The sequence below is a fragment of the Chenopodium album genome, chromosome 5 (assembly GCF_948465745.1).
Source record: "Chenopodium album chromosome 5, dcCheAlbu1.1, whole genome shotgun sequence".
NCBI classification, from domain to species: Eukaryota; Viridiplantae; Streptophyta; class Magnoliopsida; order Caryophyllales; family Amaranthaceae; genus Chenopodium; species Chenopodium album.
In genome coordinates this window covers 1,066,962-1,093,757 of record NC_137838.1, presented here as the reverse complement: position 1 = coordinate 1,093,757, position 26,796 = coordinate 1,066,962, and the positions used below count along the sequence as shown (strand labels likewise).

Below are 26,796 nucleotides of genomic sequence, written 5' to 3'. Positions count from 1 at the left end.
TCAATCAAAACTATTTTTTTTTTCAACTTTGATCAGCCAAATCCTACCATTTCTATGCAAAAGGCAACTGAAAATTTTATTTTAAAAAAATCAGTAAGTGAATTCAATAGTTGGAAAGTTGATGAGTCGACATTATATCTTTATTTACTTGTATTATTTGGGACCTAGTATACTTTAAATAAAGGGAAAAAAAAACTAGGACAATGAATGTTACAGATTCGACCGACCACAGTTCAGAAATGGCAATTAGCATAACCAAATCAAATCCATATCTTACCATGTATGCATAAGAATCAATCTATGCAAATCTTACGAATCTAGTACACTCAATAAAAATGATAAACACATGATTGTATTAAACTTAACAAGAATTATTATAAAAAAAATCTATGAAGAAGAGCATGTAATCAATCCTGCATTGAACACTTCCATATAGAGATGGCAACGGGTCGGACTCGGAGCGGATTATGCTCAATCCGACTCCGACCCGACAGAAAGTCAGAGGTTAAATCCGACATCCGACTCCGACTTTAATATCCGACCACCGACTCCGACTCCGATCCGACCCGACTTCGAGTTTTTTTTTTCATTATTCAATATACTTTGAGATGTTGGCCTATTTAGGCCTTTGCAACCCACACCCAATGCCACCATGACCCACACAAAATCCACTATCTATTGGAGTCGGAGTCGAATAATCCGTTAAAGTCGGACATTTGTCGGAGTCGGATTTTTTTCTCGGATTTTTTGTAGGATCCGACTCCGACCCTCCTCCGACTCGGAGTCGGATTATTTTAACGGAGTCGAACTCGGATTACTTTCTTCTCGGACTCGGAGCGGATATTTTACCTCGGATCGGGGCGGAGTAGGGTCGGATCCGGACTAGATTGCCATCCCTACTTCCATAAATGGATAGCTAATAACGCCTTCCATTGTATTACAGAGTATACCACAAAAGCAACTAATAAGTCGTCATTTTGCAGATCATAACTACCTAAGACAATGGATTACACTTTCATTGAGTGGATTCAAGAGTCTATTTAAGCTAGTTTTCTCTTGGAAAACCTTCCCTATTAAGAAGTACTAGCATAGAAATTCCATAAAAACCCCATTATGAACAATTTCCTACGTTCACAAATAATTTTATTTATTTTTTTTCACGATTTTATACCGAAACCATGTGATGTGGATCCTCTACTAACTTTCTTTTTCTCTCATTCTTACATCAATCAAATCTAATAAATTCCTTAATATGCATGTCCAAACCTAACAAGAAGATTATACGTAAACAAAAGAAGTAAAGTAAAAAAAATCACTAGTAAAATTTTTACACTCTTAAGAATGCACATCTATTCATACCTCCTAAAACACGACTGAGTGACATCTACTTCAAGAGTCAAGACAAAGGATTAGTCTGTCCCGTCCAAAGTTCCAAACTAGTACAGCATCAATAAAAGGCTTAAAAGCAGTGGGAAAGTTGACATAAAAAAGAAAGGAATGCTAATGTAAAATTCACAAACTACAAATAGAAGATTAAAACTTTTTAATGTTCATCATTAAACAGTTAATCACAAATCCAACGAAAAGCCACAAAGTTGAACCGTAGATTAGAGTAAGGTTTCAGTACCACCCCATGACATGATAAAATAAGAATCTGATGTCTGCTACCCACAAAAGAAAAAAGACAGTTTCTGACATAATAAAGCCCTAATAATAATAAATCATACCATATCACAAAGTCACAAAGTTAGGACAGTACCCTTAAGCCCATATTCAATTAGGCAGCCTGAAGTATGAACGCTCCTTTTCTTATGATAAAAGGATTCCTTTAAAGTGGACATCCTTCTCTTCTCTAAAAAGCAATTTTGACCAAAATGAGCACTAGATCATACACTATCACACAACTTCAAATTACTATTCTATTCATCTTTCATTGTCTTCCCCAAACTTTGTGTTAGTTTTGTATTTTGTTTCCGAGTCAGCATTGGGTCGGATATCCTAAACACAGACGCTTCTTCAATTACAGTAAACATCCACCCAAAAAGAAAATTCTTTTCCACGTAAAATTAACAAAGTTAGAACATAAAAAAATCGACCTCTTTTCGATAACTATCATTCCTTACCTATTCCTTTTCGAGTTAGATAGAGACCCTATAAACCTAAACGGCAAGCGTAATACTTTCTTGTGCAACCTCTCTTTCCCTGCACCTCATCCTCTAGTAAAAGTGATTCCTTGCATGTCCCACCCCTTTCAACTTTTAAATATTCCCTCCACAAATACAAAAATGATGCCACATAAACCTTTAAACAGTTGCACACCTGCATCTCAAAGCCAATTTTGAGGTTTTCAGCATCTTTCCTCATTTCCTACAAGATGGCTTCAGGGTTAGAGGTATGCCTGCATACTCAGAATTTAGTATTAGCACATATTCTCATTTTTCTATGAAATTTTGTCTACTCTCTCTTCTAAGGTTGTTTCAGTTTTCCTGCCAAAACTATGCAGAGACCTCAAATCACCGAGATAAATGTCCGCATGGATTGCAATGGGTGTGTGCAGAAGATAAAAAAGGCACTGAATGGCATCAATGGTAAGCAATTATGGGAATTTTAGCTGGTTTTTCGTTTCCTTCTCTCTGAAAGAAAACCTATTTTTATAAGGACGGTTTATATGTAATAATTCTGCTTGCCTACAGGGATATATGATCTCTACATCGACTTTCCCCAGCAGAAGTTAACAGTAATTGGATGGGCAGATCCTGAAAGAATCATCAAAGCTATAAAGAAAGTCAGGAAAGTTGCTACCATCTGTTCTCACACAGAAGCACCAGATCCTAATTCCCAGCAAGCTGAACCATCACCACCAGATGGCGCAGCCCCATCATCAGATGCAGGGGCACCACCCCCAGATGGAGGGGCACAACCTCAAGATGCGGGAAACGCTCAGCCAGCAGAGCCTCCAAAATCAGAAGAAGCACCCCCACAACAGGAACCACCAAGTGATCAACAACCACCACCACAACCACAACCACCTGAAAATCCACAGGCTCAAAATCAACCACCTGAATCAAACCCTCCAGCGGAACCCCAACAACCACAGCCAGCAGACGCTTACAGACCAAGGGGTGTAGAGGAGGTTCATGAAGTATACCACAATCCACCTGAATATAGTTATCGATATGGCCATAGCAATGGGTATGGACCTGGATACAGTCATAGTTATGGTGGACACTGGAGCAGCCAACCAGGACCTAGTCATAGACACGAGCAACCCCCTCAACCTGTTTATCACGAACCACCACATCAATCTGTTTATCATGAGCCACCACCACAACCTCTTTACCATGAGCGTCCTAGACCCATCTATCATGAACCACCACCTCATCGTGTCTATCATGACACACCACCTCATCCTATCTATCATGAACCCCCATCTCGGCCTATATATCGTGAACCACAATCACGACCCATTTATCATGAGCCACAATCACGACCTATTTATCATGAGCCACCATCTCAACCTATTTATCGTGAGCCACCATCTCAACCTATATATCATGAATCACCATCCCAACCTATTTATCATGAAGCACCAACAAGAACTGTTTACCATGAACCGCCACCTCAACCACTTCGCACGACTCACAGTTACAACATGTACAGACCATCATCTTCCATCACAGAATACCAATATGTACAATCACCACCACAACGCGCAGCCTATGGTATGACAGACCATTACAATATGGATTCCTATCGCAATAGCGCAGCGAGTAATGGGAATGTTACTTCAATTTTCAGCGATGAAAATCCAAATGCATGTACAATCGTATAGGTTCAAGAGTTTCATTGGGAATGGGGAATCCTATTTTTTTTTTTGTCCATTAAGGTTGATAGGTTGGAAAGCTAGTGGGCCATAGCATAACATTAAGTGGCTATTAATTACTGTATAAGCCTGTGATAATGCCGTGGCAAGAATCAGATTCTTACTTGTGATTAGAGAGGAATTGATGCAATATTCTGCCTTTCCAAGAGGTCTAACATACAGCCTTATATAAAACAAATATATAAAGAAGCATGTGCACATTTGTTTTATACTTGGGCTTGTGCTTTTAGAAGAAAAGATACTGTGTAGGTTAAAGTCATCAGATGGTCTACCTAGGTGCTTTAACATGATTGAAATGTATAAATTTCATGAAACATTTTGTAATTAAGTTATATATACTAAATGCAGAAGAAATACATGATTTCTCTACCATATAATTTTTAGTCAGAAGCAATACATTTTTCCTTTCAGTCTCAACATATGATATAACATAAAGATTTCTAGCACACCAGCAATATATCATGATGTGCAACGAATTGTTTTTACCTACCAGCCAATATAGACTCATAATACAACTTTGGCACCAATCAGCTCCAAATCTAAAATACATTCAACCCAGCCAATACCAGCACATATCAATCTACATAAGCCATAGAAGCCCGATAGACTAATTAGAACTCTTCAACTACGACAAAAAAATAATTTTTAATTTTAACAGCAGGATTCTAACCTAAAAGATAGCCAGTAAAATTATCAGTAAACTATATAACCTAAATGAAATCCCCTAATTTTGGGTTCCCTCACCTTCTCACCTTCCCTCACAAGCCTCACTCCAATCAACACTATCCAAACAATGAAATCAAAGCCTTAACCTCAAGGAGATGAAAAGGGTAAATTATACAAAAACTAAGAAAATCTTGGCAATTAAAAACTTTAACATTTCTTGGTGGACCTGAGATGGAGGTGGGGGGCTTAACACAATGAAACGGTGAATTTGTTCCAGCTAAATCACATAGTCAAAGCTTTATTAAGACCCAACTAATAAAAAATATCAGAAAAAAAGAATTTTTGTGCCATGGGTAGCTTCAGGCCTTCAGTTAGCCATGGGGTCTGTAGGAATAAGAAACACCATACCACAATATATGCTGCTGATTAGGTGTTTTAAGACAGGATACCTACAGTAGATCAGGAATTTCTCCCATCTGTCAGCAATGTAAGATGGACATTGTCATAAGCGTTTTTGGTGAGCCTTCCTAGGTTACCTTTGTTCACACTAAGCAGCCAGCCAAGGCTTTAGATAATGGAACAACGCAGATACTTGGTTTACTACTATAATATGACAAGTAGCAATGTAACATTGCCACATGCCAGAAAGAGGTTTGTGAAAGGTTTCCTGATATCAGAAACTTGGAGCATTTGGGATGAGGAAAACAAATGTTGTAGAAGACATGCTGGACAACTTGTCTGTACACTGCACTACGGAGTTGTTTTTCTTAGAACTGGGAAACTTCAGAATATTTCTGTGATGGATGATAATTTTGTCCTTGGTATATTTAGGCATTTATCTACAAGGCTTATCTGGACTGGTTGAGCTATTGCAACTATATATCCTAGCACACTAGTAGTTTCAGTATAAAAAACTATTAAACTAATTAAGTAATTATTATCTTTTAAAATAAAGTCTTTAGAAAATAACATCACATTGTGAAGTATTAAAACACCAATAATCAATCCTTGGGTTTTAGATATTAAATTCATCTGAATAGCTGGGATTCTGGGCATATTAAAAAAGCTAAAGAAATTCAGAAAAAGGTAAGAGCAGAAAGATCACACTTGTATCTAATTCTACAAAAATTAAAGGAAATGTGACTTAATCCACTTCTTTACTCCCCCATCTTCATTACATATTGATCTATATCTATGTACTAGAGCCAAAAGGTTGGTTAGGTAGTTTTGCTGGCAGAATGGCAGGTTAAGGTAAGTTGCTCAAAGCAGAGTAAGCAGACAAGGCATAAAACAATTACATACATCTTCCACTGCATTAAGTGTTTCTAAGATTATGCCTATATATTAAAGCGTTGATTATTACACTGAGATATAAAACTAACAAGTATTGCTGTACTGGAATTTTATTAATTCAAACAGAAAAGTATTGGTCTATTGATATTCTAAATGATTAGATACTTCATATAACCAGTGCAATCAATATTTATAACATGATATTCTATGTAAACAAATATTATTGTAAAATTGTAATAAATTGTAATATAAGGGTTTATTGTGTAGTTATGATTGGTTGGTTTTCGTTATTGATTGAGAGAATTTTTTTTGCCACAACATAGAAGGCCAGTCAAGCACAGGTGATGATGCTTGGTTGCAATTTTCATAAGATATGGCAGTGAGAGCAATCAAGGCAGAGGATACTACAGGACACTAATATAACTAGTTGGTTCTCAACTGAACACCAAGTTATAGTTGGTTCAGGCTAGGAGAGATAGGGAGGTGGGAGTCTATGATGTGATAAGGAGGTTGGTAGTGCGACGCATTCGCCTCTGCCTTTTTCCCCTATGCAAAGATTTTGATAGCATTGTTTTGGCTACATCAAGTTGAACTAAATCTCTTTTTAAGAGCCGTGTTAAAAAAAAAAAAAAAAAAAAAAAAAAAAAAAACACCCTCTTTTTAAGAGTGTTTATCAAGCAAAGCCACATCATGTAACATCATCCATACAAATGATCAACCAAGTTGATGGCGCTACATGGCAAGTTATGATGAAGGATAAACCTTTTTAAGCAGATAGGATTTAAATGCAGGTATGGACTAGAAAAGCGAGGAGGGACAAAATGGAATAGAGGAGATATATATATTAAATAATAATCTACCAATATTTTTACACATTGAGTGAACAAAATTTCATAAAACATTGGACACAAAATTGTGCAGTTATGGCAAGAAAGAGACATACTGCTTTGCTGACATTTCCCAGGATTTTTGCAGAAGATGGTAACCAGATGGAGGAAAACCAGATCATCTCATCATGAATGAACATAGATTGTAAAGTATCAGGTAGTTGCTGACAATAACATAGCATTGAGCTGCAAAACAGACAAAGCCATGCATTATGGTCTAGCAAACACTCCTGACCTCTGTACTAGACTGAGCAAAATATTAAGAATGGCTCAAATGACAGACTTACGCAGGATTAACATCCACTATATAAGTATGCCCGCGGATAAGAAAATTTCCCATCTAACCCAAATCAGAATCCAGTGTGAGCTATCAATGTTCAAGTAGCCCACCCAAGCAAGAAACTTATGCCACATTCTTGACTTAACTACTACTACTAATAAAATAATAATAATAATAATAAACACAGCTGTAATTTTTAAAAACCGTCTCCTCTTGGTTGTTCTTGGTTCGAACAAAAAGGAAACGTCTCCTCTTGGTTGTTCTTCTAAAAACCTTCCCACTTCCTGAAAAGACTGATTAATCCAGGTCCAATCATGCTGGAATAAGACTCAGAAGAGCTCTTGTGGTTAAAATTTTTTGAGATGATATTATGTTACAAGAGGATAGATTTGGAGCAAGAATTATTTAATTGATTCGAAAAAAGCACGACAAGCCCAAAAAACTTAATTATGGAAGGGAACGGAGATTTGAAGCAATGAAATACAATCTCTTCTTCCATAAACACAGCCACGCTTTCGTAATCCCACCTCCCCCCCCCCCCCCCCCCCAAAAAAAAAAAAAAAAAAAGCCACACAAGCACATTTGACACCGCCACCGCCCCAAAAATAATCATAAAACAACTGAAAAAGATATTGTCTTGTTTTCAATATAATAGATGCACCTCGTAGATTGAGCAGATATACAGGATAAGAGATAACCTCATCACTTAATCATTATTTTCTTCACTACTACTTGCGGATTCATCATCTTCTTCTCCAAACATAACTTCATCAACATTTTCATCTTCCTCTTCATCTTCACTTTCTATCATCTCATTTTCAGGTAGCGAGGGCTGAGTCTTCAATTGCGTAGCCTTATCAATCTACAGCAGGATACATGTAATAAGGCATTGATAAAAAAAAAATGAATCCACCAAAGAACATAACATTACTTACCTGTGCAGTCACAAGCTGTAAACGGCCAGATAACTGCAACAAAGACTGAGTAGCTGACCCTTTTGATTTAGCAATCTAGAGAGGAAAAAAAACAAAACAATAAAATCAAGCCATGTCTCAAATAAAAGGGCTTACATGTGTCATGCCAACTAATATTTTAATGATCTAGATTAGGTTCTCTTAAGAAGAGAGAGAGAGAGAGAGAAGAGGTTGCAACTAGAGCTGTCAATTCGGGTAAACGGGTCAGGTTTGGGTCGAGTAAGAGTGGGTTGGGTCAACTCGGGTTAGGTCAATTAAGATTAATTCCATAACCTATGCGGGTCGGGTTGGGTTGGGTCATGCTTGAGTCAGATCACGTTGGGTCATACTTCTTATCGGGTTTGGGTCGGGTTAATAACAGGTCGGGTTATATTCGAGTCGGGTGAACAATAGGTCGGGATTAATTCGGGTTTTTTCGGTTTAGGGTAAATCTCAGGTTCGAGTTGGGTTCGGTTCAAGTTAATAATTTGCGGGTTAGAAACAGTTCGGGTCATTCTTGAGTTTGAGTCGGGTTTGGTTCAAGTCAATAATTTGCGGGTTATAATCAGTCGGGTCATTCTCGAGTTCAAGTCGGGTTCGGTTCAAGTCAATAATTTGCGGATTATAATCAGGTTAGGTCATTTCCAAGTCGGGTCATTCTAGGATTCATGTCGGGTTATGTTCAAGTCAATAATTTGCAGGTTACAATCAAGTCGGGTCATTTCCAAGTCAGGTAATATTCGGGTTCAACTAACTATAAATAGATAATTATCATTTTTATCAAGCTAATTATTTCCTTTGACTGTAATATATATGGCAATATACTAGGGAACTTTAGTCTATAATTTAGGAAGATAATTATCTCCTTTGACCATACAACAAATATATACTATATTTAGCTCTTAAATTTGAGGATTATGCTCCTTTCTTTTGCTGGTTTGGACCGACTTGGTCTCCCAAGACAAAATGCTTTGATCAATAATAATAAGGTGGTCTAAATTACATTTAAGATGATTTGAAATCGGGTCAGGGACAATTTGGGTTGAATTTAGGTCGAGTCAATAACAAGTCATGTTAATTTCGAGTCGGTTTAGTAACATATCGAGTTGAATTTTTGGGTTGGGTAAGTAATAGGTCTGGTAAAATTCAGGTCGGATCAATAACAAGTCGGGTTGAATTTGGGTCAGGTTAATAACAAGTCGAGATGATTTCGGGTCATATTTGTAACGGGTTGGGTTAAATTACGGTCAGGTTAGGAACGGGTCTGGTTGAATTCAGGGTCGGGTTAAATACGGGTTTTGACGGGTTTGGGTAAATTTCAGTTCAAGTCGGGTTCGATGCAAGTTAATTAAATTGGCCGTTGTAAGCCGGTAAATCGATGCAAGTTGTAAACCGGTAAATTGACCGTTTAAAAGCAAATCAAATGGTTCCACACACCCAATTGGACTCCCGGAAGGTATTAGGGACCATGGTAAATATTTTGTTAATTTTTAATTCCGGGCGAATAAAAGTCAAAAAATTTCCAAAATTAAAGGCTATTGTTCACGGTTTTTGAGAAATCTTGGAGGTTTCAGGGCCCGATGTCGAAAAGTCTTGAAATTCTATAGGATACATCTCGGGGTCATATAATGCTGTTTGGAACCATATATGATACGTTAAATTATGCCTTGAATAAGATTATATGGCATATGAATATGTCTACCTCGGCACCAAGTGTTTTACTTGGCAGCAATCTTGGTAAAACTTGGGCAACAAGTGTTATACTTGGGCACCAAGCTTGGTAAAGTTTACCTTGGGCTCCAAGGTTAGGAGGTCTATAAATACCCTTTAGGATTAGTCATATTCATTCTTTCATTCCATAAGTAGTATTTCATATGGTGATACTCATGGGGAATAATCATGGGATATATTCATGGGGATATTCAATATCACTGTGTAATATATAACTGGAAAAGATCCTCAAGATCAATAAAAGGTTTTTCTCTCGTGTGTCCGTGGAGGTAGCCAATTTGATAATTGGTGAACCACGTAAATCTGTGCATTCTTGTTAATACATTTTTATTTTGTTTATCCCTCACATCTGTCATAACATGATCATTATTTGTTGTCATAAATGTTCGACTTGAATTAATGAAATCGGTGCAAGTTGTAGACTGGTAAATTGATCGTAAAAAGGCAAATTAGATGCTTCCACCCACCCAATTGGAATCCCGGAGGGAATTAGGGACCATGGTAAACATTTCGGCAATTTTTATTTCCGGGCGAAAAAAAAAAACAAAAAAAATTCAAAATAGAAGGCTAATATCCACACTTTTTGAGAAATTTTGGAAGTTTCGGGCGTAGTGTCTAAAAGTATTAATATTTTAGGGGATACATCTCGCGGTCATATAATGTCGTTTGGAAACATATATGAATCATTATATGTTGTCAAAAATGTTCGTAGTAGACTTGAGTTAATGAAATTCGTGCAAGTTGTAAACCGGTAATTAAATTGGTCGTTTAAAGGAAATAGAATGGTTCCACCAACCCAATTGGACTCCGGGAGAATATTAGGGACCATGTTAAACATTTTGGCAATTTTTATTTCTGGACAGTGAAACAATTCCAAAATTGTAAACTAATATCCAAGCTTCTTGAGAAATTTTGGAGATTTCGGGGCTCGGTGTCGAAAAGTCTTGAAATTTTAGGGGATACATCTCAGGGTCATATAATGCTGTTTGGAACCATATATGATCATTTTTTGTAGTCATAAATGTTCGTGGTAGGCTTGAGTAAAAATGAAATCGGTGCAAATTGTAAACCTGTAAATTGGCCGTTTAAAGGCAAATTGGATAGTTCCACCCACCCAATTAGACTCCCGGAGAGGATTAGGGACCATGGTAAACAATTCTGCAATTTTTATTTTCGAGCGAAAAAAAGTAAAAAAATTCCTAAATTGATGGTTGATCCATGTTTTTTGAGAAATTTTGGAGGTTTCAAAGCCCGGTGTCGAAAAGCCTTGAAATTTTAGGGGATATATCTTGGGATCATATAATGCCGTTTGGAACCATTTATGATCATTATATGTTGTCATAAAGGTTTGTGGTAGGCTTGATTTAATGAAATCGGTGCAAGTTGTAAACCGGTAAATTAGTCGTTTAAAGCCAAATTGGATGGATACTCTCCAATTGGATTCCCGGAGGGTATTACAGACCATGGTAAAAATTTCGGCAAATTTTATTTCCGAGCAAAAAAAGTTAAAAATTCCAAAATTGAAGGCTTATATCCACGCTTTTTCAGAAATTTTTGAGGTTGGGTACGATGTCGAAAAACCTTGAGATTTTAGGGAATACAATTCGGGGGTCATATAATGCCGTTTGGAACCATATAAGATCATTATATGTTGTCAAAAATGTTCGTAGTAGGCTTTAGTTGATAATCGATGCAAGTTGTAAATCGATAAATTAGCCGTTTAAAGGCAAATTGGATGGTTACACCCACCCATTTGGACTCCCGGAGTATATTAGTGACCATGATAAACATTTCGGCAATTTATATTTCCAGGCGAAAAAAAGTTAAAAAAATTCAAAATTGAAGGCTTATATCCACGGTTTTTGAGAAATTTCAGATGTTTTGGGGCCAGGTGTCGAAAAGTCTTGAAATTTTAGGGAATATATTTCGGGGTCATATAATGTCGTTTGGAACCATATATGATCATTATTTGTTGTCATAAATGTATGTGGTAGGCTTGACATAATGAAATCAGTGCAAGTTGTAAATCGGAAAATTAGTCGTTTAAAGGCAAATTGGATAGTTCCAACCACCCAATAGGACGTTTGGAGGGTATAAGGGACCATGGTAAAGATTTCGGAAATTTATTATTTATGGGCAAAAAAAGTTAAAAAATTCAAAAATTGAAGGCTAATATCCACGCTTTTTGAGTTATTTTGGAGGTTTCAGGGCCCGGTGTTGAAAAGCCTTAAGATTTAGAGGATACATCTCGGGGTTATATAATGCCGTTTGGAACCGTATATGATCATTTTATGTTGTCATAAATATTTATGGTAGGCTTGAGTTAATGAAATCGGTGTAAGTTGTAAGCCGGTAAATTGGTCGTTTAAAGGCAAATTGGATGGTTGGAACCATCCAATTGGCCACCGGAAGGTTATTAGGGACCATGGTAAACATTTCGCCAATTTTTATTTCCGGAGGAAAAAAAAGTCAAAAAATTCCAAAATTAAAGTCTAAGACACATGGTTTTTGAAATTTTTTGGAGATTTTGTCGTTTGAAGGCAAATTGAATGGTTCCACTCACATAATTGGACTCCCAGAGGGTATTAGGGACTATGGTAAACATTTCGGCAATTTTTATTTACAGGCGAAAAAAGTCTAAAAATTTAAAAATTAAGGCTAATATCGACGCATTTTGAAAATTTTTTGAGTGTTTGAGGCCCGGTGCCTAAGAGTTTCAAAATTTTAGGGTATACATCTTGGGGTCATATAATATCGTTAGGAACAATATGTGATCATTATTTGTTGTCATAAATGTTCGTTGTATATTTGAATTCATGAAATCGGTGCAAGTGGTAAACCGGTAAATTAGTCGTTTAAAGGTAAATTGGATGGTTCCACCCACCCAATTGGACCCCCAAAGGATATTAGGGAACATGGTAAACATTTTGGCAATTTTTATTTCCGGCAAAAAAAAGCAAAAAAAAATTTAAATTAAAGGCTAATATCCACGCATTTTCAAAAAATTTGAAGGTTTCGAAGCCAGGTGTCGAAAAGAAATGAGATTTTATTAGATACATGTTGGGATCATATAATGACGTTTGAAACCATAAATGACCATTATATGTTGTCATAAATGTTCGTGGTAAGTTTGAGTTAATAAAAACGGTGCAAGTTGTAAACCAGTAAATTGGAATCTCGAAGAGTATTAGCGACTATGGTAAACATTTCGGCAATTTTTATTTTCGGGGATAAAAAAAGTCAAAAAATTCCAAAATTTAAGGCATATCCACGCTTTTTAAGAAATTTCGGAAGTTTTAAGACCTAGTGTCGAAAATCCATGAGATTTTAGGGGATACATCTAGGGTTCATATAATTCCGTTTGGAACCATATATGATCATTATATGTTGTCATAAATGTTCATGGGAGGCTTGATTTAATTAAATCGATACAAGTTATAGACCGGTAAATAGTTCGTTTAAAGGCAAATTGGATGGTTGCAATATATGATTAAAGAGGTAGAAAATATACAAAAACAATTATTTCATTGATAATTTGTGCGTTACAACTCTCGATGATTTCTTGATTCCTTTCTCTAGAGGGCTAGGGTTTTGATATTAATTTATAGTACGAGGCCTTGTCGGCTTATTCCATACTATGAATCTACAATGTTTGGTAGTAGGGAGGAGATGGGGTCTTTATGACTTATTCCATTCGACCCCCCTTAAACCCTATAAACGACCCTCTTTATATAGAGTGTCGTAGAGTAAAAGATAATAATCTATGAGATTCTGAAGATAAATATCTTATAATTTTTTATATTATCTCCTTATTTACATATATCTGACACCTAAAAATTAACAAAATTTTGGTGTAACAAATACCCACCCAATTGGACTCCCGATGGGTCTTAGGGACCATGGTAAACATTTTAGCAATTTTTATTTACGAGCGAAAAAAAGTCAAAAAATTCAAAAATTAAAGGCTAACATCCACAGTTTTTGAGAAATTTCGAAGGTATCGGGGCTCGGTGTTAAAAAGAAATGAGGTTTTTGGGGATATATCTCATGGTACATGTGTCGGACACGAACCCGAATGTCCAATTCTTAAATTTCCAAAATTTTAACACGGGGACTCTGTCCACAGGTGCGGGGACACGACACTTTCATTTTGTGAAAAAAAAAATATTATAAGTAAAAAAAGTTAAAAGTGAAGAGGTTGAGTGGTTAAAAAAACTAATAAATATAGTCACTAGTCAGTAACTACAACATTCTATCAAATCAAAATATTAAAAGTAAAAAATGAGGTTGAGTGGTAAAAAATAAAATATAAACAAAATAAAGAGCATCACACAGCTGTACACCCTTTTGCTTTATCAATACAGCTATGAGCTATCACACACTCCCACTTACCACAAAACCTCATTCTTATCACTTTATCAGCCCTCACTTTCTATTCCTTTACCATGCATTCATATGGTTGCTACACGCCGGCAACAATGGAGTCCACCACAAAAATCTTACCAACTCACGAATTTAAGCTAATTTTGGGGGTTAAAGTTGTCTATCGGTCGAAAATGGCGAGTGCAAATAGCCGAATCTGACAAGAATTTCGTGTCCATGTCCGCGTCGTGTTGACACGGACTCTGGATTTCAGCTGAGTCGGTGAACATTGCAGGTAAATTGGCCGTTTAAAGGCAAATTGCATGGTTCCACCCACCCAATTGAACTCCCGCACGGTATTAGGGACCATGGTAAACATTTTGGCAATTTTTATTGACGAGCGAAAAAAAAGTCAAAAACTTCTAAAATTAAAGGCTTATCCACGTTTTTGAGAAATTTTGAAGGATTCGGGATCTGGTGTCGAAAAGACTTGAGATTTTAGAGAATATATTTCGGGGTCGTATAATGTCGTTTGGAACCATTTATGATCATTATTTGTTGTCATAAATGTTCGTGGTAGGCTTGAGTTACAGAAATCGGTGCAAATTGTAAATCGTTAAATTGGTCGTTTTCAAGCAATTTGTTGGTTCCACCCACCTAATTGGACTACCAGAGGATATTAAAGACCATGGTAAACATTTCTTCAATTTTTATTTTCGGGCAAAAAAAAGTTAAAAAATTTCAAAATTGAAGGCTAATATCCACGCGTTTTGAGAATTTTTTTTAGGTTTCAGGCAGTGTCGAAAAGTTTTGAGATTTTAGAAGATACATATCGGGGTCATATAACACTGTTTTTAACCATAAATGATCATTATATGTTATCATAAATGTTCGTGGTAGGTTTGAGTTAATTAAATCGGTGCATGTTGTAAAGCGGTAAATTCGCCATTTAAAGGCAAATTGGATGGTTCCACCCACCTAATTTGACTCCCGGATTGAATTAGAGACCATGGTAAACATTTCGGCAATTTTTATTTAAGGCAAAAAAAAGTCAAAAAATTCAAAAATTTTTAGTTAATATCCACACTGTTGAGAAATTTTGGAGGTTTAGATGCCCAGTATCGAAAATCCTTGAGGGTATTAGAGACTATGATGGTTCCACCCACCAATCGGACTGCCGCCCGGAGGGTATTAGAGACTATGATAAACATTTTGAAAATTTTTATTTCCAGGCTAAAAAAAGTCAAAAAATTCCAAAATTTAAGGCTAAATCCCACGCTTTTTGAGAAATTTTGAAAGTTTTAGGGCCCGATGTCGAAAAGTCTTTAGCTTTTAGGGGATACATCTTGGGAGTCATATAATGTCGTTTGGAACCATATATGATCATTATTTGTTGTTATAAATGTTTGTGGTAAGTTTGAGTTAATGAAATCGGCGCAAGTTGTAAACCGGTAAATTAGCCGTTTAAAGGCAAATTGGATGGATCCACCCACCCAATTGGACTCCGGGGGTATTCGGGACCATGGTTAACATTTCGGCAATTTTTATTTCCGTGCGAAAAAAGTCAAAAAATTCTAAAATTGAAGGCTAATATCCATGCTTATTTAGAAATTTTGAAAGTTTCAAGGCTCAGTGTCGAAAAGAAATGAGATTTTAGGTGATACATCTTGGGGTCATATAATGCCGTTTGAAACCATATATGATCATTATATGTTGACATAAATGTTCGTGGTAGGCTTGAGTTAATGAAATCACTGCAAATTGTAAACCAGAAAATTGGCCGTGTAAAGGCAAACTTGATGGTTCCACCCACCAAATTGGACTCTCAAAGGGTATTAGGGACCATTGTGTACATTTCGGCAATTTTTATTTCTAGGTGAAAAAAAAAAAAAAAAAAAAAAAAAAAAAAAAAAAAACCAAAATTGAGGGCCAATTATCCACGATTTTTGAGAAATTTTGGAGGTTTAGGGGACATGTGTCGAAAAGGCTTAAGATTTTAGGAGATACATCTCGGGGTCATAAAATACCGTTTGAACCATATATAATCATTATATGTTGTTATAAATGTTCGTGATAGGCTTGAATTAATGAAATTGGTGCAAGTTGTAAATCGGTAAATTGGCCGTTTAAAGGAAAATTGGATGGTTCCACCCACCCAATTGGACTCCTAGAGGGTATTAGGGATCATGGTAAACATATCGGCAATTTTTACTTTCGGGCGAAAAAAAGAGAAAAATTTCAAAATTAAAGGCTAATATCAACGCTTTTTCAGAGATTTTGGAGGTTTAAGGGTCGGCCGTTTAAAGGCTAATTGGATGGTTCCACCCAACCATATGGACTCCCACAGGGTATTAGGGACCATGGTTAACATTTCGGCAATTTTTATTTCCGGACAAAAAAAAGTCAAAAAATTCCAAAATTAAAGGCTAATATCTACACATTTTGAGAAATTTTAGAGGTTTCGGTGCCCGGTATCGAAAAGTCTTGAAAATATAGGAGATATATCTTGGGGTCATATAATGCCGTTTGGAACCATATATGATCATTATTTGTTGTTATAAATGTTCGTGGTAGGATTGAATTAATGAAATTGGAGCAAGTTGTAAACTGGTAGATTGGTCGTTTAAAGGCAAATTTGATGATTCCAACCACCCAATTGGACTCCCGGCGGGTTTTAGGGACCATGGTAAACATTTTGCCAATATTTATTACCGGGAAAAAAAACTTAGAAAATTTCAAAATTGAAATCCACGCATTTTAAAAAATTTGGGATGTTTCGAGGCCCGGTGTCGAAAAGTTTTGAGATTTTAGGAGATACATCTCGGGGTCATATAATGCCGTTTGGAACCATATATGATCATAATATGTTGTCATAAATGTTCGTAATAGGCTTGAGTTAATTAAATTGGTGCAAGTTGTAAACTGGTAAATTGGTCGTTTAAAGGCAAATAAGATGGCATCACCCACCCAATTGGTCTCCCAAAGGATATTTGAGACCATGGTGAACATTTTGGCAATTTTTATTTCCGGGCGAAAAAAAGTCAAAAAAGTCCAAATTAAAAGGCTAATATCCACGTTTTTTTAGAAATTTTGAAAGTTTCGAGGCTCGGTTTCGAAAAGCCTTTAGATTTTAGGGGATGCATCTCGGGGTCATATAATGCCGTTTGGAACCATATATGATCATTATATGTTGTCATAAATGTTTGTGGTAGGCTTGAGTTAATGAAATCGGCGCAACTTGTAAACTGGTAAATTGGCCGTTTAAAGGCAAATTGGATGTTTCCACCCACCCAATTGGACTCCCGGAGGACATTAGAGATCATGGTAAACATTTCGGCAATTTTTATTTACGAGCGAAAAAAGTCAAAAAATTCAAAAATTGTTGGCTTTTTGAGAATTTTTGGAGTCTTTGGGCCCGGTGTAGAAAAATCTTTAAATTCTAGGGAGTACATCTCGGGGTCATATAATGTCGTTTGGAACCATATATGATAGTTATTTGTTGTCACAAATGTTCGTGGTAGGCTTGCATTAATGAAATTGGTGTAAGTTGTAAACCAGTAAATTGGTCGTTTAAAGGCAAATTGGATGGTTCCGCCCACCCAATTGGTCTCCCGAAGGATATTTGGGACCTTGGTAAATATTTTGGCAATAATTCTATCCGGGCGAAAAAAAGTAAAAAAATTCCAAAATTTAAGGCTAATATCCACGATTTTTGAGAAATTTTAGAGGTTTTGGGTAAAGCTGTCAATTCGGGTAAACGGGTCAGGTTTGGGTTGGTAAGAGTGCGTCGGGTCAACTCGGGTCGGGTCAATTCGGATTAATTCCATAACCTATGCGGGTGGGGTTTGGATTGGGTCATGCTTGAGTCGGGTCACGTCGGGTCATACTTTTTATCGGGTTTGGGTCGGGTTACAATCGGGTCAGGAGAACAATAAATCGGGTTTTCACGGGTTAAAACGGATTAGAGTTATTCTTGAGTTCGAGTCAGGTTCGGTTCAAGTCAATAATTTGCGGGCTAGAATCTGGTCGGGTCATTCTCGAGTTTGAGTCAGGTTCGGTTCAAGTTAATAATTTGCGGGTTATAATCAATTGGGTCATTTTCAAGTCAGGTCATTCTCGAGTTCAAGTCAGGTTCGGTTTTAAGTCAATAATTTGCGGGTTACAATCAGGTTGGGTAATTTCCAAGTCGGGTCATTCTCGGATTCAAGTCGGGTTATGTTCAAGTCAATAATTTGCAGGTTACAATCACGTCGGGTCATTTCCAAGTAAGGTCATATTCGGGTTCAACTAACTATAAATAGATAATTATCATTTTTATGAAGCTAATTATTTCCTTTGACTGTAATATATATGGCAATATACTAGGGAACTCTAGGCTATAATTTAGGAAGATTATTATCTCCTTTGACCATACAACAAATATATACTATATTTAACTCTTAAATTTGAGGATGATGCTCCTTTCTTTTGCTGGCCTAGACCGACTTGGTCTCCCAAGACAAAATGCTTTGATCAAAATAATAAGGTGGTCTAAATTACATTTAAGGTGATTTGAAATTGGGTAAGGGCCAATTTGGGTTGAATTTAGGTCGGGTCAATGACAAGTCGTGTTAATTTCGAGTCGGGTTAGTAACAGATGAGGTTGAATTTTTTGGTTGGGTAAGTAATAGTCTGGTAAAATTCAGGTCGGGTCAATAACAAGTCGGTTGAATTAAGGTCAGGTTAATAACAAGTCGAGTTGATTTCAGGTCGGGTTTGAAACGGGTTGGGTTAAATTTCGGTCGGGTTAGGAACGGGTCGGGTTGAATTCAAGTCTGGTTAGTAACAAGTCGGGTTAAATTCGGGTTTTGATGGGTTAAAACGGGTTTGGGTCAATTTCAATTCAAGTCGGGTTCAGTTCAGGTTAATAATTTACGGGTTACATTCGGGTCAGGTCATCCCTAGGTCAGTTCATGTTCGGATTCAGGTCTCACATAATCGGGTCAATTCGGGTCTAGGGTTGGTTTGAGGTCGGGTTTGTGTCACCATTTTTTCGGGTTCAGATGGGTCGGTTAATAATCGGGTTTGAGTCGGTATTTCGAGTCGGGTCAACTTTTTGACAGCTCTAGTTGCAACAATATTGCACCTATGTATTAAGAAAATTTGATGTCATGGTAACAAGTTCAGCTGTTCTCACATGAAGGTATGATGATTTCAATTTGCCATTTTAATTTTCAACCTTGTGTCATTACACAAGCAACATGATCTCACTTAATGTAAGCTTCTTTTGTAAATTTCACAATCATTAAATCTATAACAGCAAGATAAGAGAACAACTCGACTTAAATAAGAATGATAGGCGGGTTACATGCCAAGTATAAATTAAGACACAATATAGTCATGAGGATGCTGGATCTAAAGTACCTTATATAAAGAAGCAATTGTAGCATTCTCTGGTTCCTGAGACAAAATGTGATGACCATGATGCACCAATGTATTATAAATCCATGGAAGAACATACTTTCCACTGCAGGACCTGTTCGTACCAAAGAGAATTCAAAACAAATCAGTTCAATGTCTTGAGTAACTATTTTTAGTAAGCATGCATCATTGAGGCTAATAGGTGAGAAGCTAATTTTAATTTTCGCATTTACAATGGTTCATAAGGCTTGCAAGTACATTCCAATTTCTAGCAAGAAGCCTCCTCCTAGCATGTCCATTTAAAAAAGATTTTTTATTAAAAAGATTATAATGTGCATCTAGCAAAGCCACTTTATTCGCAAGGATCAATCTCGTTAAATTAAACATATCTTAAGTTCAAGAAACCAATATAGAGTATGGATGTACTGCAATATCATTGAACAACTGATGCAATACCTTAGAAATCATTCCATTTTTCAGTCCCATTACCGAGGGATTGTTAATAATGCTAGTTTTTTTAAGAGGGTAATCTATGTTTAAAATATATAATTAACAAATATCTTATTCATGGGGAAACATCAGTAGGCAACTAAAAAACCAACCTCGACTGCCACATGTCAACAAAAATATTCAATATCTTGGATGCATCACTAGGTTGCATGGACAAGATTGCTGCCCTCATCTACACAAAAATAAATAAGGTTAAGTAAACCATAACAGGTAACAGGTGCAGCTGACTAATTACAAAAATTCTTGAAGGTATGGTACATAATCCATGTGAAAGATTATCAACCTTCTTTGGAGGTACAGTAGTTCCAATATCGATTTCCTTTAGTAAGCTAGAAGCTCTTGTTGATTTGGCTGTAGTAACATCCAAATCACTAATTATACCCAGAGTTTTAAGTCTATTCTCCATAGGGCAAGCTGTAGCATCAACTCCTGGAACATCAAAATTGGCTGTGTACAGAAGGAAAATAAGTAACAATTGATTAATAACACCTTAATGACATATGTCATTTAGCGGACACGATTACTAAGCAGCCTTAAAGATGCCAGAGTAAGAAGCTATGCTCAAACAACCTTAAAGTTGTCAGACCTAATAAAACAAATGCATTTCCCTTATCACCTTTTTCATTAACCCTTCACATCAATATTGAACACCCAAATAGCAGGAGAAAAAAAAAAATCAACCAAAATATACAAGAATCTAGTCGAGATCAAAAGGTCAAAGAGAATGTGGACAGCTTTAAGGTTCTTGTGTATCATTACTTGATAATAATATATTGAATAATAATGGTAAGTAATGATAAACAGCAAGCACATTTCATTGATACTTTGTTCAGTTTTGGGGTTTCTAGCCTATCTTTTCAATTTGTTGCCCTCACAATAAATCTTTTCAGATAGATTGAGTTGACATATAAATGCAAATAAGATTAACCTCATGAATAGTAAGACATTCACTAAAGATGAATGATGTTCAGCAATGTATCCAGTTCCACACGCACAATGTATCCAGTTCCACAATAAAGGATAGTTTTCAGGAATCCGTCTGGCAGAATAAAATTAATTCTACCTTTAGTGACAGTTGATACTGCTTGGCTATTGTCAAGTTTGAATGATTGATCTTGCTTTATTCTGTAATGATCAAGAACCTTTGGTACAGGAAGCAGAGCTCCTTCGGCATTGGCACGATCTAGTGCTGTTGCTGTTAGACATTAGATATATACATATTAGCCTAAGAAGAAAAGAAGGCAAAATTAGTTGCTATCACCTATCATAAAAGTAGCAATATAAGCATACAATCCTTAGAATACAAACAGATATGCCACCAGCTAACAAAAAAGTATCGCTTCTACATGATTTGGATACCAAATTTTGAAACAACAGCAACAATAAATATTATAATCACTGAGATTGGCTGGTAGAAAATATCCTTTATTGATTGTCACATGGCCTCCAACACAATAAAATAGCAGAAAAAGAATTAATCATGAACGTGAATAAATCTAGGTTGAAATTTGACCAACTAAACAAGGCTCCAACATTGGAAAACCATACGTTGTTGCATTCTTACATACCAAAGAATTGAACTAATAACCTGAAGAACATTTCTTTTGATATTTTTAGGGAGCCTGATAAGCTGATAGGACTCTCATTACTTCAAATTTCAGACAGATCACAACCATAAGTTGATGAACTTCAAGCATAAAGTTATAAAGTTTACCGTCTAGGCAAACTTACCTCCAGTTTGTAGATCCATCTGTTTCTTAGTTTTACGAGACTGGCTTAATGGCAAAAGCAACCCATTTCTAGTGGTATTTAACTGTAAATCTTCCCCGTGATGAACCATAATTTTCTCGAACGATGGCTTGATCAAGAAACCATGAGCAAGAAATATTGAAATTGCGGTAGGGTCGGCTGTGCTTTGGATATTTGCAGCATATATGGCAGCTGAAACACCTTTATTGTTTTTGTCATAGGTATCCTCAACAGATGAAGAAATCCTTGCGGGTTTTGCCTTCCGTAACTCCTCGATGTCTTTTCCACACCAGAAGTAGCACACACCCACCTCTGAAATGGCCAAAACATAAAAACCTGCTCCATCTGCATCATCGTACCTACAGTCAAGGTAAACAGAAGGGTGTTCCATTGCCAGAGCACAACTTGCAGACTGCTTCTTGCTTCCATCTACTTGCCAGACTGCAACATATCTCTCCCCAACAGCAGAAGAGAAGACATATTTTCCATCCTTACTCAAGGTCATACAACGGACAGCACCCTAAACCACCAGTGACAGAAATGTAATTATGGCTTAGAGCTTGTACTTAAAGTAAAATTCAATACTAACTTTTAAAATTTAGAATATTAACAGAAGATATAATAAAACATACAGGATGACCAGTAAACTTCTGAATCTTTTTATGATCTGAACCAAATATCTTCATTTGAGAAGCTGCAGTGACTATTGTCTTCCCATCTACCTCAAAACATTATTCAACCAGAATAAATGAGCAGAAGAATATAAAATCACATGTCAGGCAAATGATAAAATAAAAAATTACAAGACAAGTGAATGAATATATCTAAGTTTCTACAAAATAAGCTCACATTTTATTCTGGACCACTAACGGTCCTGCATAGGTGGCAAGACACCTGACTTAGTAATAAGCAATGAGTACTAGTTAGCTTAGATCAGTAAGACCACTAGGGACATCAATAGAAAGAGGGAGTAAGATCATTTCCAGCAACCAGGGTAGCAGAAAGGTTATTATGTTTTTTCCTGACAGTTTCTACTTGGCAGATAAGGTGGAACATGATTCCTTTAATTGAAGCATTCTCACCTCTTCATAGACTGTCAGCCATACCTAGCCATCGAATATACCTTGAAACTCCTTATAAGATAGGCAACTTAAGGTTACCAAAATGCTATACTATATATTTACATGAATCTTGTACTTCAGAGAATGGAAAGTCTAATGACATTTGATTTGGGACTAGAAAGCTCCTGTCAGAGACTCAGAGAGGCTCCTTTGCTTCTAAAGTGTCATTAAATAAAAGTTCCATTGCCAGAGCACAACTCACAAGAAAGTTCCAATGCAAAAAGTTCCTTAATTGACTTTGTTTGTATAGAAAATTTAAAGACGGAAATTTAAGAGCAGACAAGTTTGATGCAAAATAAAATATATAATGCAAATGCAATGTATGACAGTAGGCCTCTGGTAATCTGGTATACAAAAATGAATAGTTACGAAGCTGGTACCAGTTCACATACCTGGTGAAACACTCAAACTGGACACTGCCTTAGTTGAAGCTTTAAAATTTCTCAACAAGTTTCCAGTAGTTGGATCAAGCTCGCACACCATTCCATCAGCTCCAGAAGTGTACAAGCAAGAACGCCGAGAAGCAAATGCGATAGCAGTAACTCCTCTACAAGAAAGAAAAATTCAACCATCCTCAGTCCGTAGTTTGTCAATAAAAGGAATAATCACATGCCTTAATGCGTCACCCAAAAAAAATAGCAGGAAAAATTTTGAGCCACAAACCATCGCCGGACAAGAAAATACTCAAAATCAAACCAACATACCCCCTTAACAAACTATTCATTTATCAAAAGCAGCAACTGTAACTTCTAAATGACATTTGCTGATTCACATGAGTGGACGATTTAACTTCAAAAAAACAGTTCTTTCTCCTTAATCCTTTTACATTTTACGTTCAAGCAAAAAGAACAAAAGACTTATAAGAGTTCAGAACAACTCACCCAGGATGACAATCATTGATTTTCCACTTCAATTGACCGGCGGAAACATCCAATGCCAGTACATCACCACTGCCAGTACCCAACACTAAAAATGAAGTATCTAGCTTCCTTTTCTTCTGCAACAACCAAAACCCGTAAAGCTATGTGAGCATTTCATCACAAATTCCTTCCCCGAGCTAGCTAAGTTAAACTATAATACCTTCTTTTCAAAGGTCACCCACTTCATACAAGTGTAATCAATGGAAAGGTGTCCTCTATTCTCCGGCTTTGTAAGCAAATTCGTCTCATCGGACGATACGATATCAGAAAATTCAGTCTGAAGCTGCCCTTTCAATGTATCCCAAATCTAAAATGTCCCAAAACAAACAAAAAAAGGCATTAATTCAACAAGCCCTAAAACCCTACCAAAACCCCACATAACCAATGCAATGAAAATTATCTCATTTAACCAAATTCCCAGAAAAATTAACTCAAAAACAAACACAATTCAAATTAACTCAAAAACAATATACACACTATACAATTCAAATTAAACTATAAAACAAATTGTTGATTGTTTACCTTAATACGGCCATCACCAGAAGTAACAGCAAAGAAATCAAGAGAAGGGCTAAAACAAGTCAAAATGTCTTTAATATTAGACGAACCCATCAATTAATCTGAAGAAAAACAACAAAAATACCCAATATGGCTAATTTGTCAGTCAAAATTATCAAAAAAAAAAAAAAAAAAAAAAAAAAAAAAAAAAAAAAAAAACATAGTATATACTGTTATTAAGAAAGCAAATGAGAAGGAACTGATTTGTCTTACCTTTGACTGTTGACGAAGAGGCGGTGCGAAGAGAGAAGGTGGGTGGGAGACGGCGGTGAAAGGCGGGTTTTGCGGCGGTGAAGTTGTGAGTTGAAGAGAGAAAGTATCTTGTTTTGAATGAAAGAAGAAAAGGTTTAAGGAGGGCGTTAATGGCGGCACTTTAGGAAAAGACGTATAAGGAAAGGAGGCCACCCCAATTTCTCAAAATAAAAAGGCTAAAATCGTAACATTACACGTAAAACCGCTATTTAAGGAGTAAACTGTGATAAAGTAACCCTCGTTATACTGGTAGATTAATCCCGACAATACTAACAAAATAACCCTCACAACACCAACACAGTTTCTCCTATATTAATAAGATAATAACGTAACTAAGGCGGGCCACTTGAAGGAGATATCTATTATCTTAATAGGCGGCAAAGCGGAATAGGAAAGGGGTCGAGCTGACTGGTGAGTGATTAGCCTAACCATAATAGAGAAACCCCTAGTGGCTGGCCAAATGATATGACCGACCACATATAAAAGTTTGTGTTATTACTCCCTCCGTTTCCGAAAAAATGATCCTTTTGGATTGATTTCGCGGATATTAAGAAAGTTAAATAAAAAGAAGTAAAAATTTATTGAAAAGACAAATTTACGTGGGGTTTGTAAAAAAAATATGAGAAAAAAGTAATAAAATTATATGAAAAAAAAAAAATATATGGAAAAGTTAATTTTGCACAAATATTGTTGTATATTGGTGGGTATTTTATAGCAAATGAATTGATTATTTTGGGATTAAAATTAGGTCAAAATGGTCGAACTTTTGGAGACAGAGGGAGTAATGATTAACTCCCCCATTCTTTTATATTTTACCTATTTAGGACTTGTTCTCTTCACCTGAAACAAGTAGATCTGGTTTGAATTTTTTAAGGTCTGATCTGAATTTTTCTGATCTGGTCTAGTCTAGTCTAATCTGATTTAACAATTTGCTAAACTTTGACCGCATTTTAATACTAATTTATAAAGAAAAATATTATTAAAATGGACCTTGTTAGATTCGTCTCATTATGAACTTTTTTAATATGTAATTTTTATAAAAAAAAAAAATTAATACGCAATTAACGATATTTAGCAATAAGTAATGATAATCAAAAGTTCTGATCTGAATCTTTCTGATCTGATTTGAATTTATTAAGTAATAAGTATCTGAAATAAGTTGTAGAGAACAAATCCTTACTATAGTACACATTTTAGATTTTTTTTTTTTTTTTTTTTTGGTGAAAACACTTTAGAATGTTATTAAAGAATGTAAATGGGTGTAAGATAAAGAATGTGAAAAGGTAATAAGAAAGAGGTGACTAAAGTAGGAAAGAAGGTATAAAATGTGTAGTTATTGTGTGTTTGAATATGTAAGATTGTAAAAAGGGTATGCCATAAAAATAATGAAACATGGTGAGTAGAACATAAACAACGAACCAAAATAGCTAGAGAATAAGGTAGAAAAGAAAAAAAGAAAAAAGGATTTATTATTGAATGTATTTCTTTTTTTTTTTTTTTTTGACAAAAGCATATTATAAGCAAACCAAAGTCGAACTAAAACACAAAACTTAACTAGAGTAGTACGACAATTATTAGCAATTAAGTGTGTTGCTTGAACCTTGTCCCAATCTATCTTTAACTAGGTTAAAATGATGAAAATGAGAACCAAGTTGTCGAATCTCCTGTAACGTCCAATACTGGCTGACATTGGCATTGTCTGGCCTATAAAGAAGTGATAATTAATAATTATTCCATTTAAAAAAATGGCAACCCTATAATTTAATTTTGTCATGCTTCACTTTTTTTCTCTCCATTTATAAGAGATTGTTCCAATTTTTTGGGATTTTGATTATCATTTAAGGATGAAAATTTTATTTTAAGGATTCTAAAATATTGGGAAGTGTTTGGATTCATATGGGTTTATGGTTTGTCATCAACTATACGATCAAACATCAGTGCAGATTGAGAAGGTTTCTATTTAGAAAGATATGAACACATAAAAAAAAAATCACTACTCACATTAAGATTGAAGCGGTGGAGTGTTTGTTATGCTAGATTTGCAAAATATATAGTTATGGTTTTGACTGTAAAAGGTTTACATCTTAAATATTTTATGTTTTACAAATCTTTCTTCTTCCCGTAAAAAAATTAATTTCAAATTACTACTTCTGGTTTCTTAAGTCTTACTAAATTTCTGTTTTGATCGGTTATTCTAAGTTCTACCCAATTTTACTTTGTTTATTTTATGA

General features: G+C 35.8%; 2 protein-coding genes across 3 annotated transcripts; one reads left to right on the top strand and one right to left on the bottom strand.

Moving 5' to 3' along the window:
* The first annotated feature begins 2,027 nt into the window (after positions 1 to 2,027).
* On the top strand, positions 2,028 to 4,252 carry LOC145629971 (uncharacterized). 2 transcript variants are annotated; one of them, XM_081682213.1, is made up of 3 exons: positions 2,028 to 2,392; positions 2,504 to 2,588; positions 2,694 to 4,252. In XM_081682213.1, exons 1-3 carry the CDS (start codon positions 2,375 to 2,377, stop codon positions 3,830 to 3,832), a joined length of 1,242 nt encoding a protein of 413 aa, XP_081538339.1. In that variant the 5' UTR covers positions 2,028 to 2,374; the 3' UTR covers positions 3,833 to 4,252. The 2 variants fall into 2 exon arrangements, with proteins under 2 accessions (XP_081538339.1, XP_081538340.1); XM_081682214.1 differs by having other exon boundaries at positions 2,029 to 2,392; positions 2,482 to 2,588.
* A 2,403-nt stretch (positions 4,253 to 6,655) lies between these two features.
* LOC145629970 (uncharacterized) lies at positions 6,656 to 24,900 on the bottom strand. Its single transcript, XM_081682212.1, has 14 exons — positions 24,527 to 24,900; positions 24,278 to 24,375; positions 23,916 to 24,062; positions 23,717 to 23,832; positions 23,228 to 23,382; positions 22,347 to 22,432; positions 21,697 to 22,234; positions 21,029 to 21,160; positions 20,249 to 20,412; positions 20,058 to 20,137; positions 19,459 to 19,570; positions 7,945 to 8,019; positions 7,708 to 7,871; positions 6,656 to 6,915 (listed from the first exon to the last, which is right to left on the bottom strand). The coding sequence occupies exons 2-13, from the start codon at positions 24,365 to 24,367 to the stop codon at positions 7,716 to 7,718; spliced, it is 1,851 nt and encodes a 616-aa protein (XP_081538338.1). The 5' UTR covers positions 24,368 to 24,375; positions 24,527 to 24,900; the 3' UTR covers positions 6,656 to 6,915; positions 7,708 to 7,715.
* Between the last annotated feature and the right edge of the window lie 1,896 nt (positions 24,901 to 26,796).

Excerpts from the sequence above, each read along its gene's own strand:
- LOC145629971 (XM_081682213.1), top strand. Across the intron at positions 2,589-2,693 it reads GGCACTGAATGGCATCAATG|GGATATATGATCTCTACATC; the intron begins GTAAGCAATTAT and ends GCTTGCCTACAG.
- LOC145629970 (XM_081682212.1), bottom strand. The coding sequence starts at position 24,367 with ATGGGTTCGTCTAATATTAAAGACATTTTGACTTGTTTTAGCCCTTCT. Across the intron at positions 22,235-22,346 it reads AGAAGTTTACTGGTCATCCT|GGTGCTGTCCGTTGTATGAC; the intron begins GTATGTTTTATT and ends CTGGTGGTTTAG. Across the intron at positions 8,020-19,458 it reads CAATTGCTTCTTTATATAAG|ATTGCTAAATCAAAAGGGTC; the intron begins GTACTTTAGATC and ends TTTCCTCTCTAG.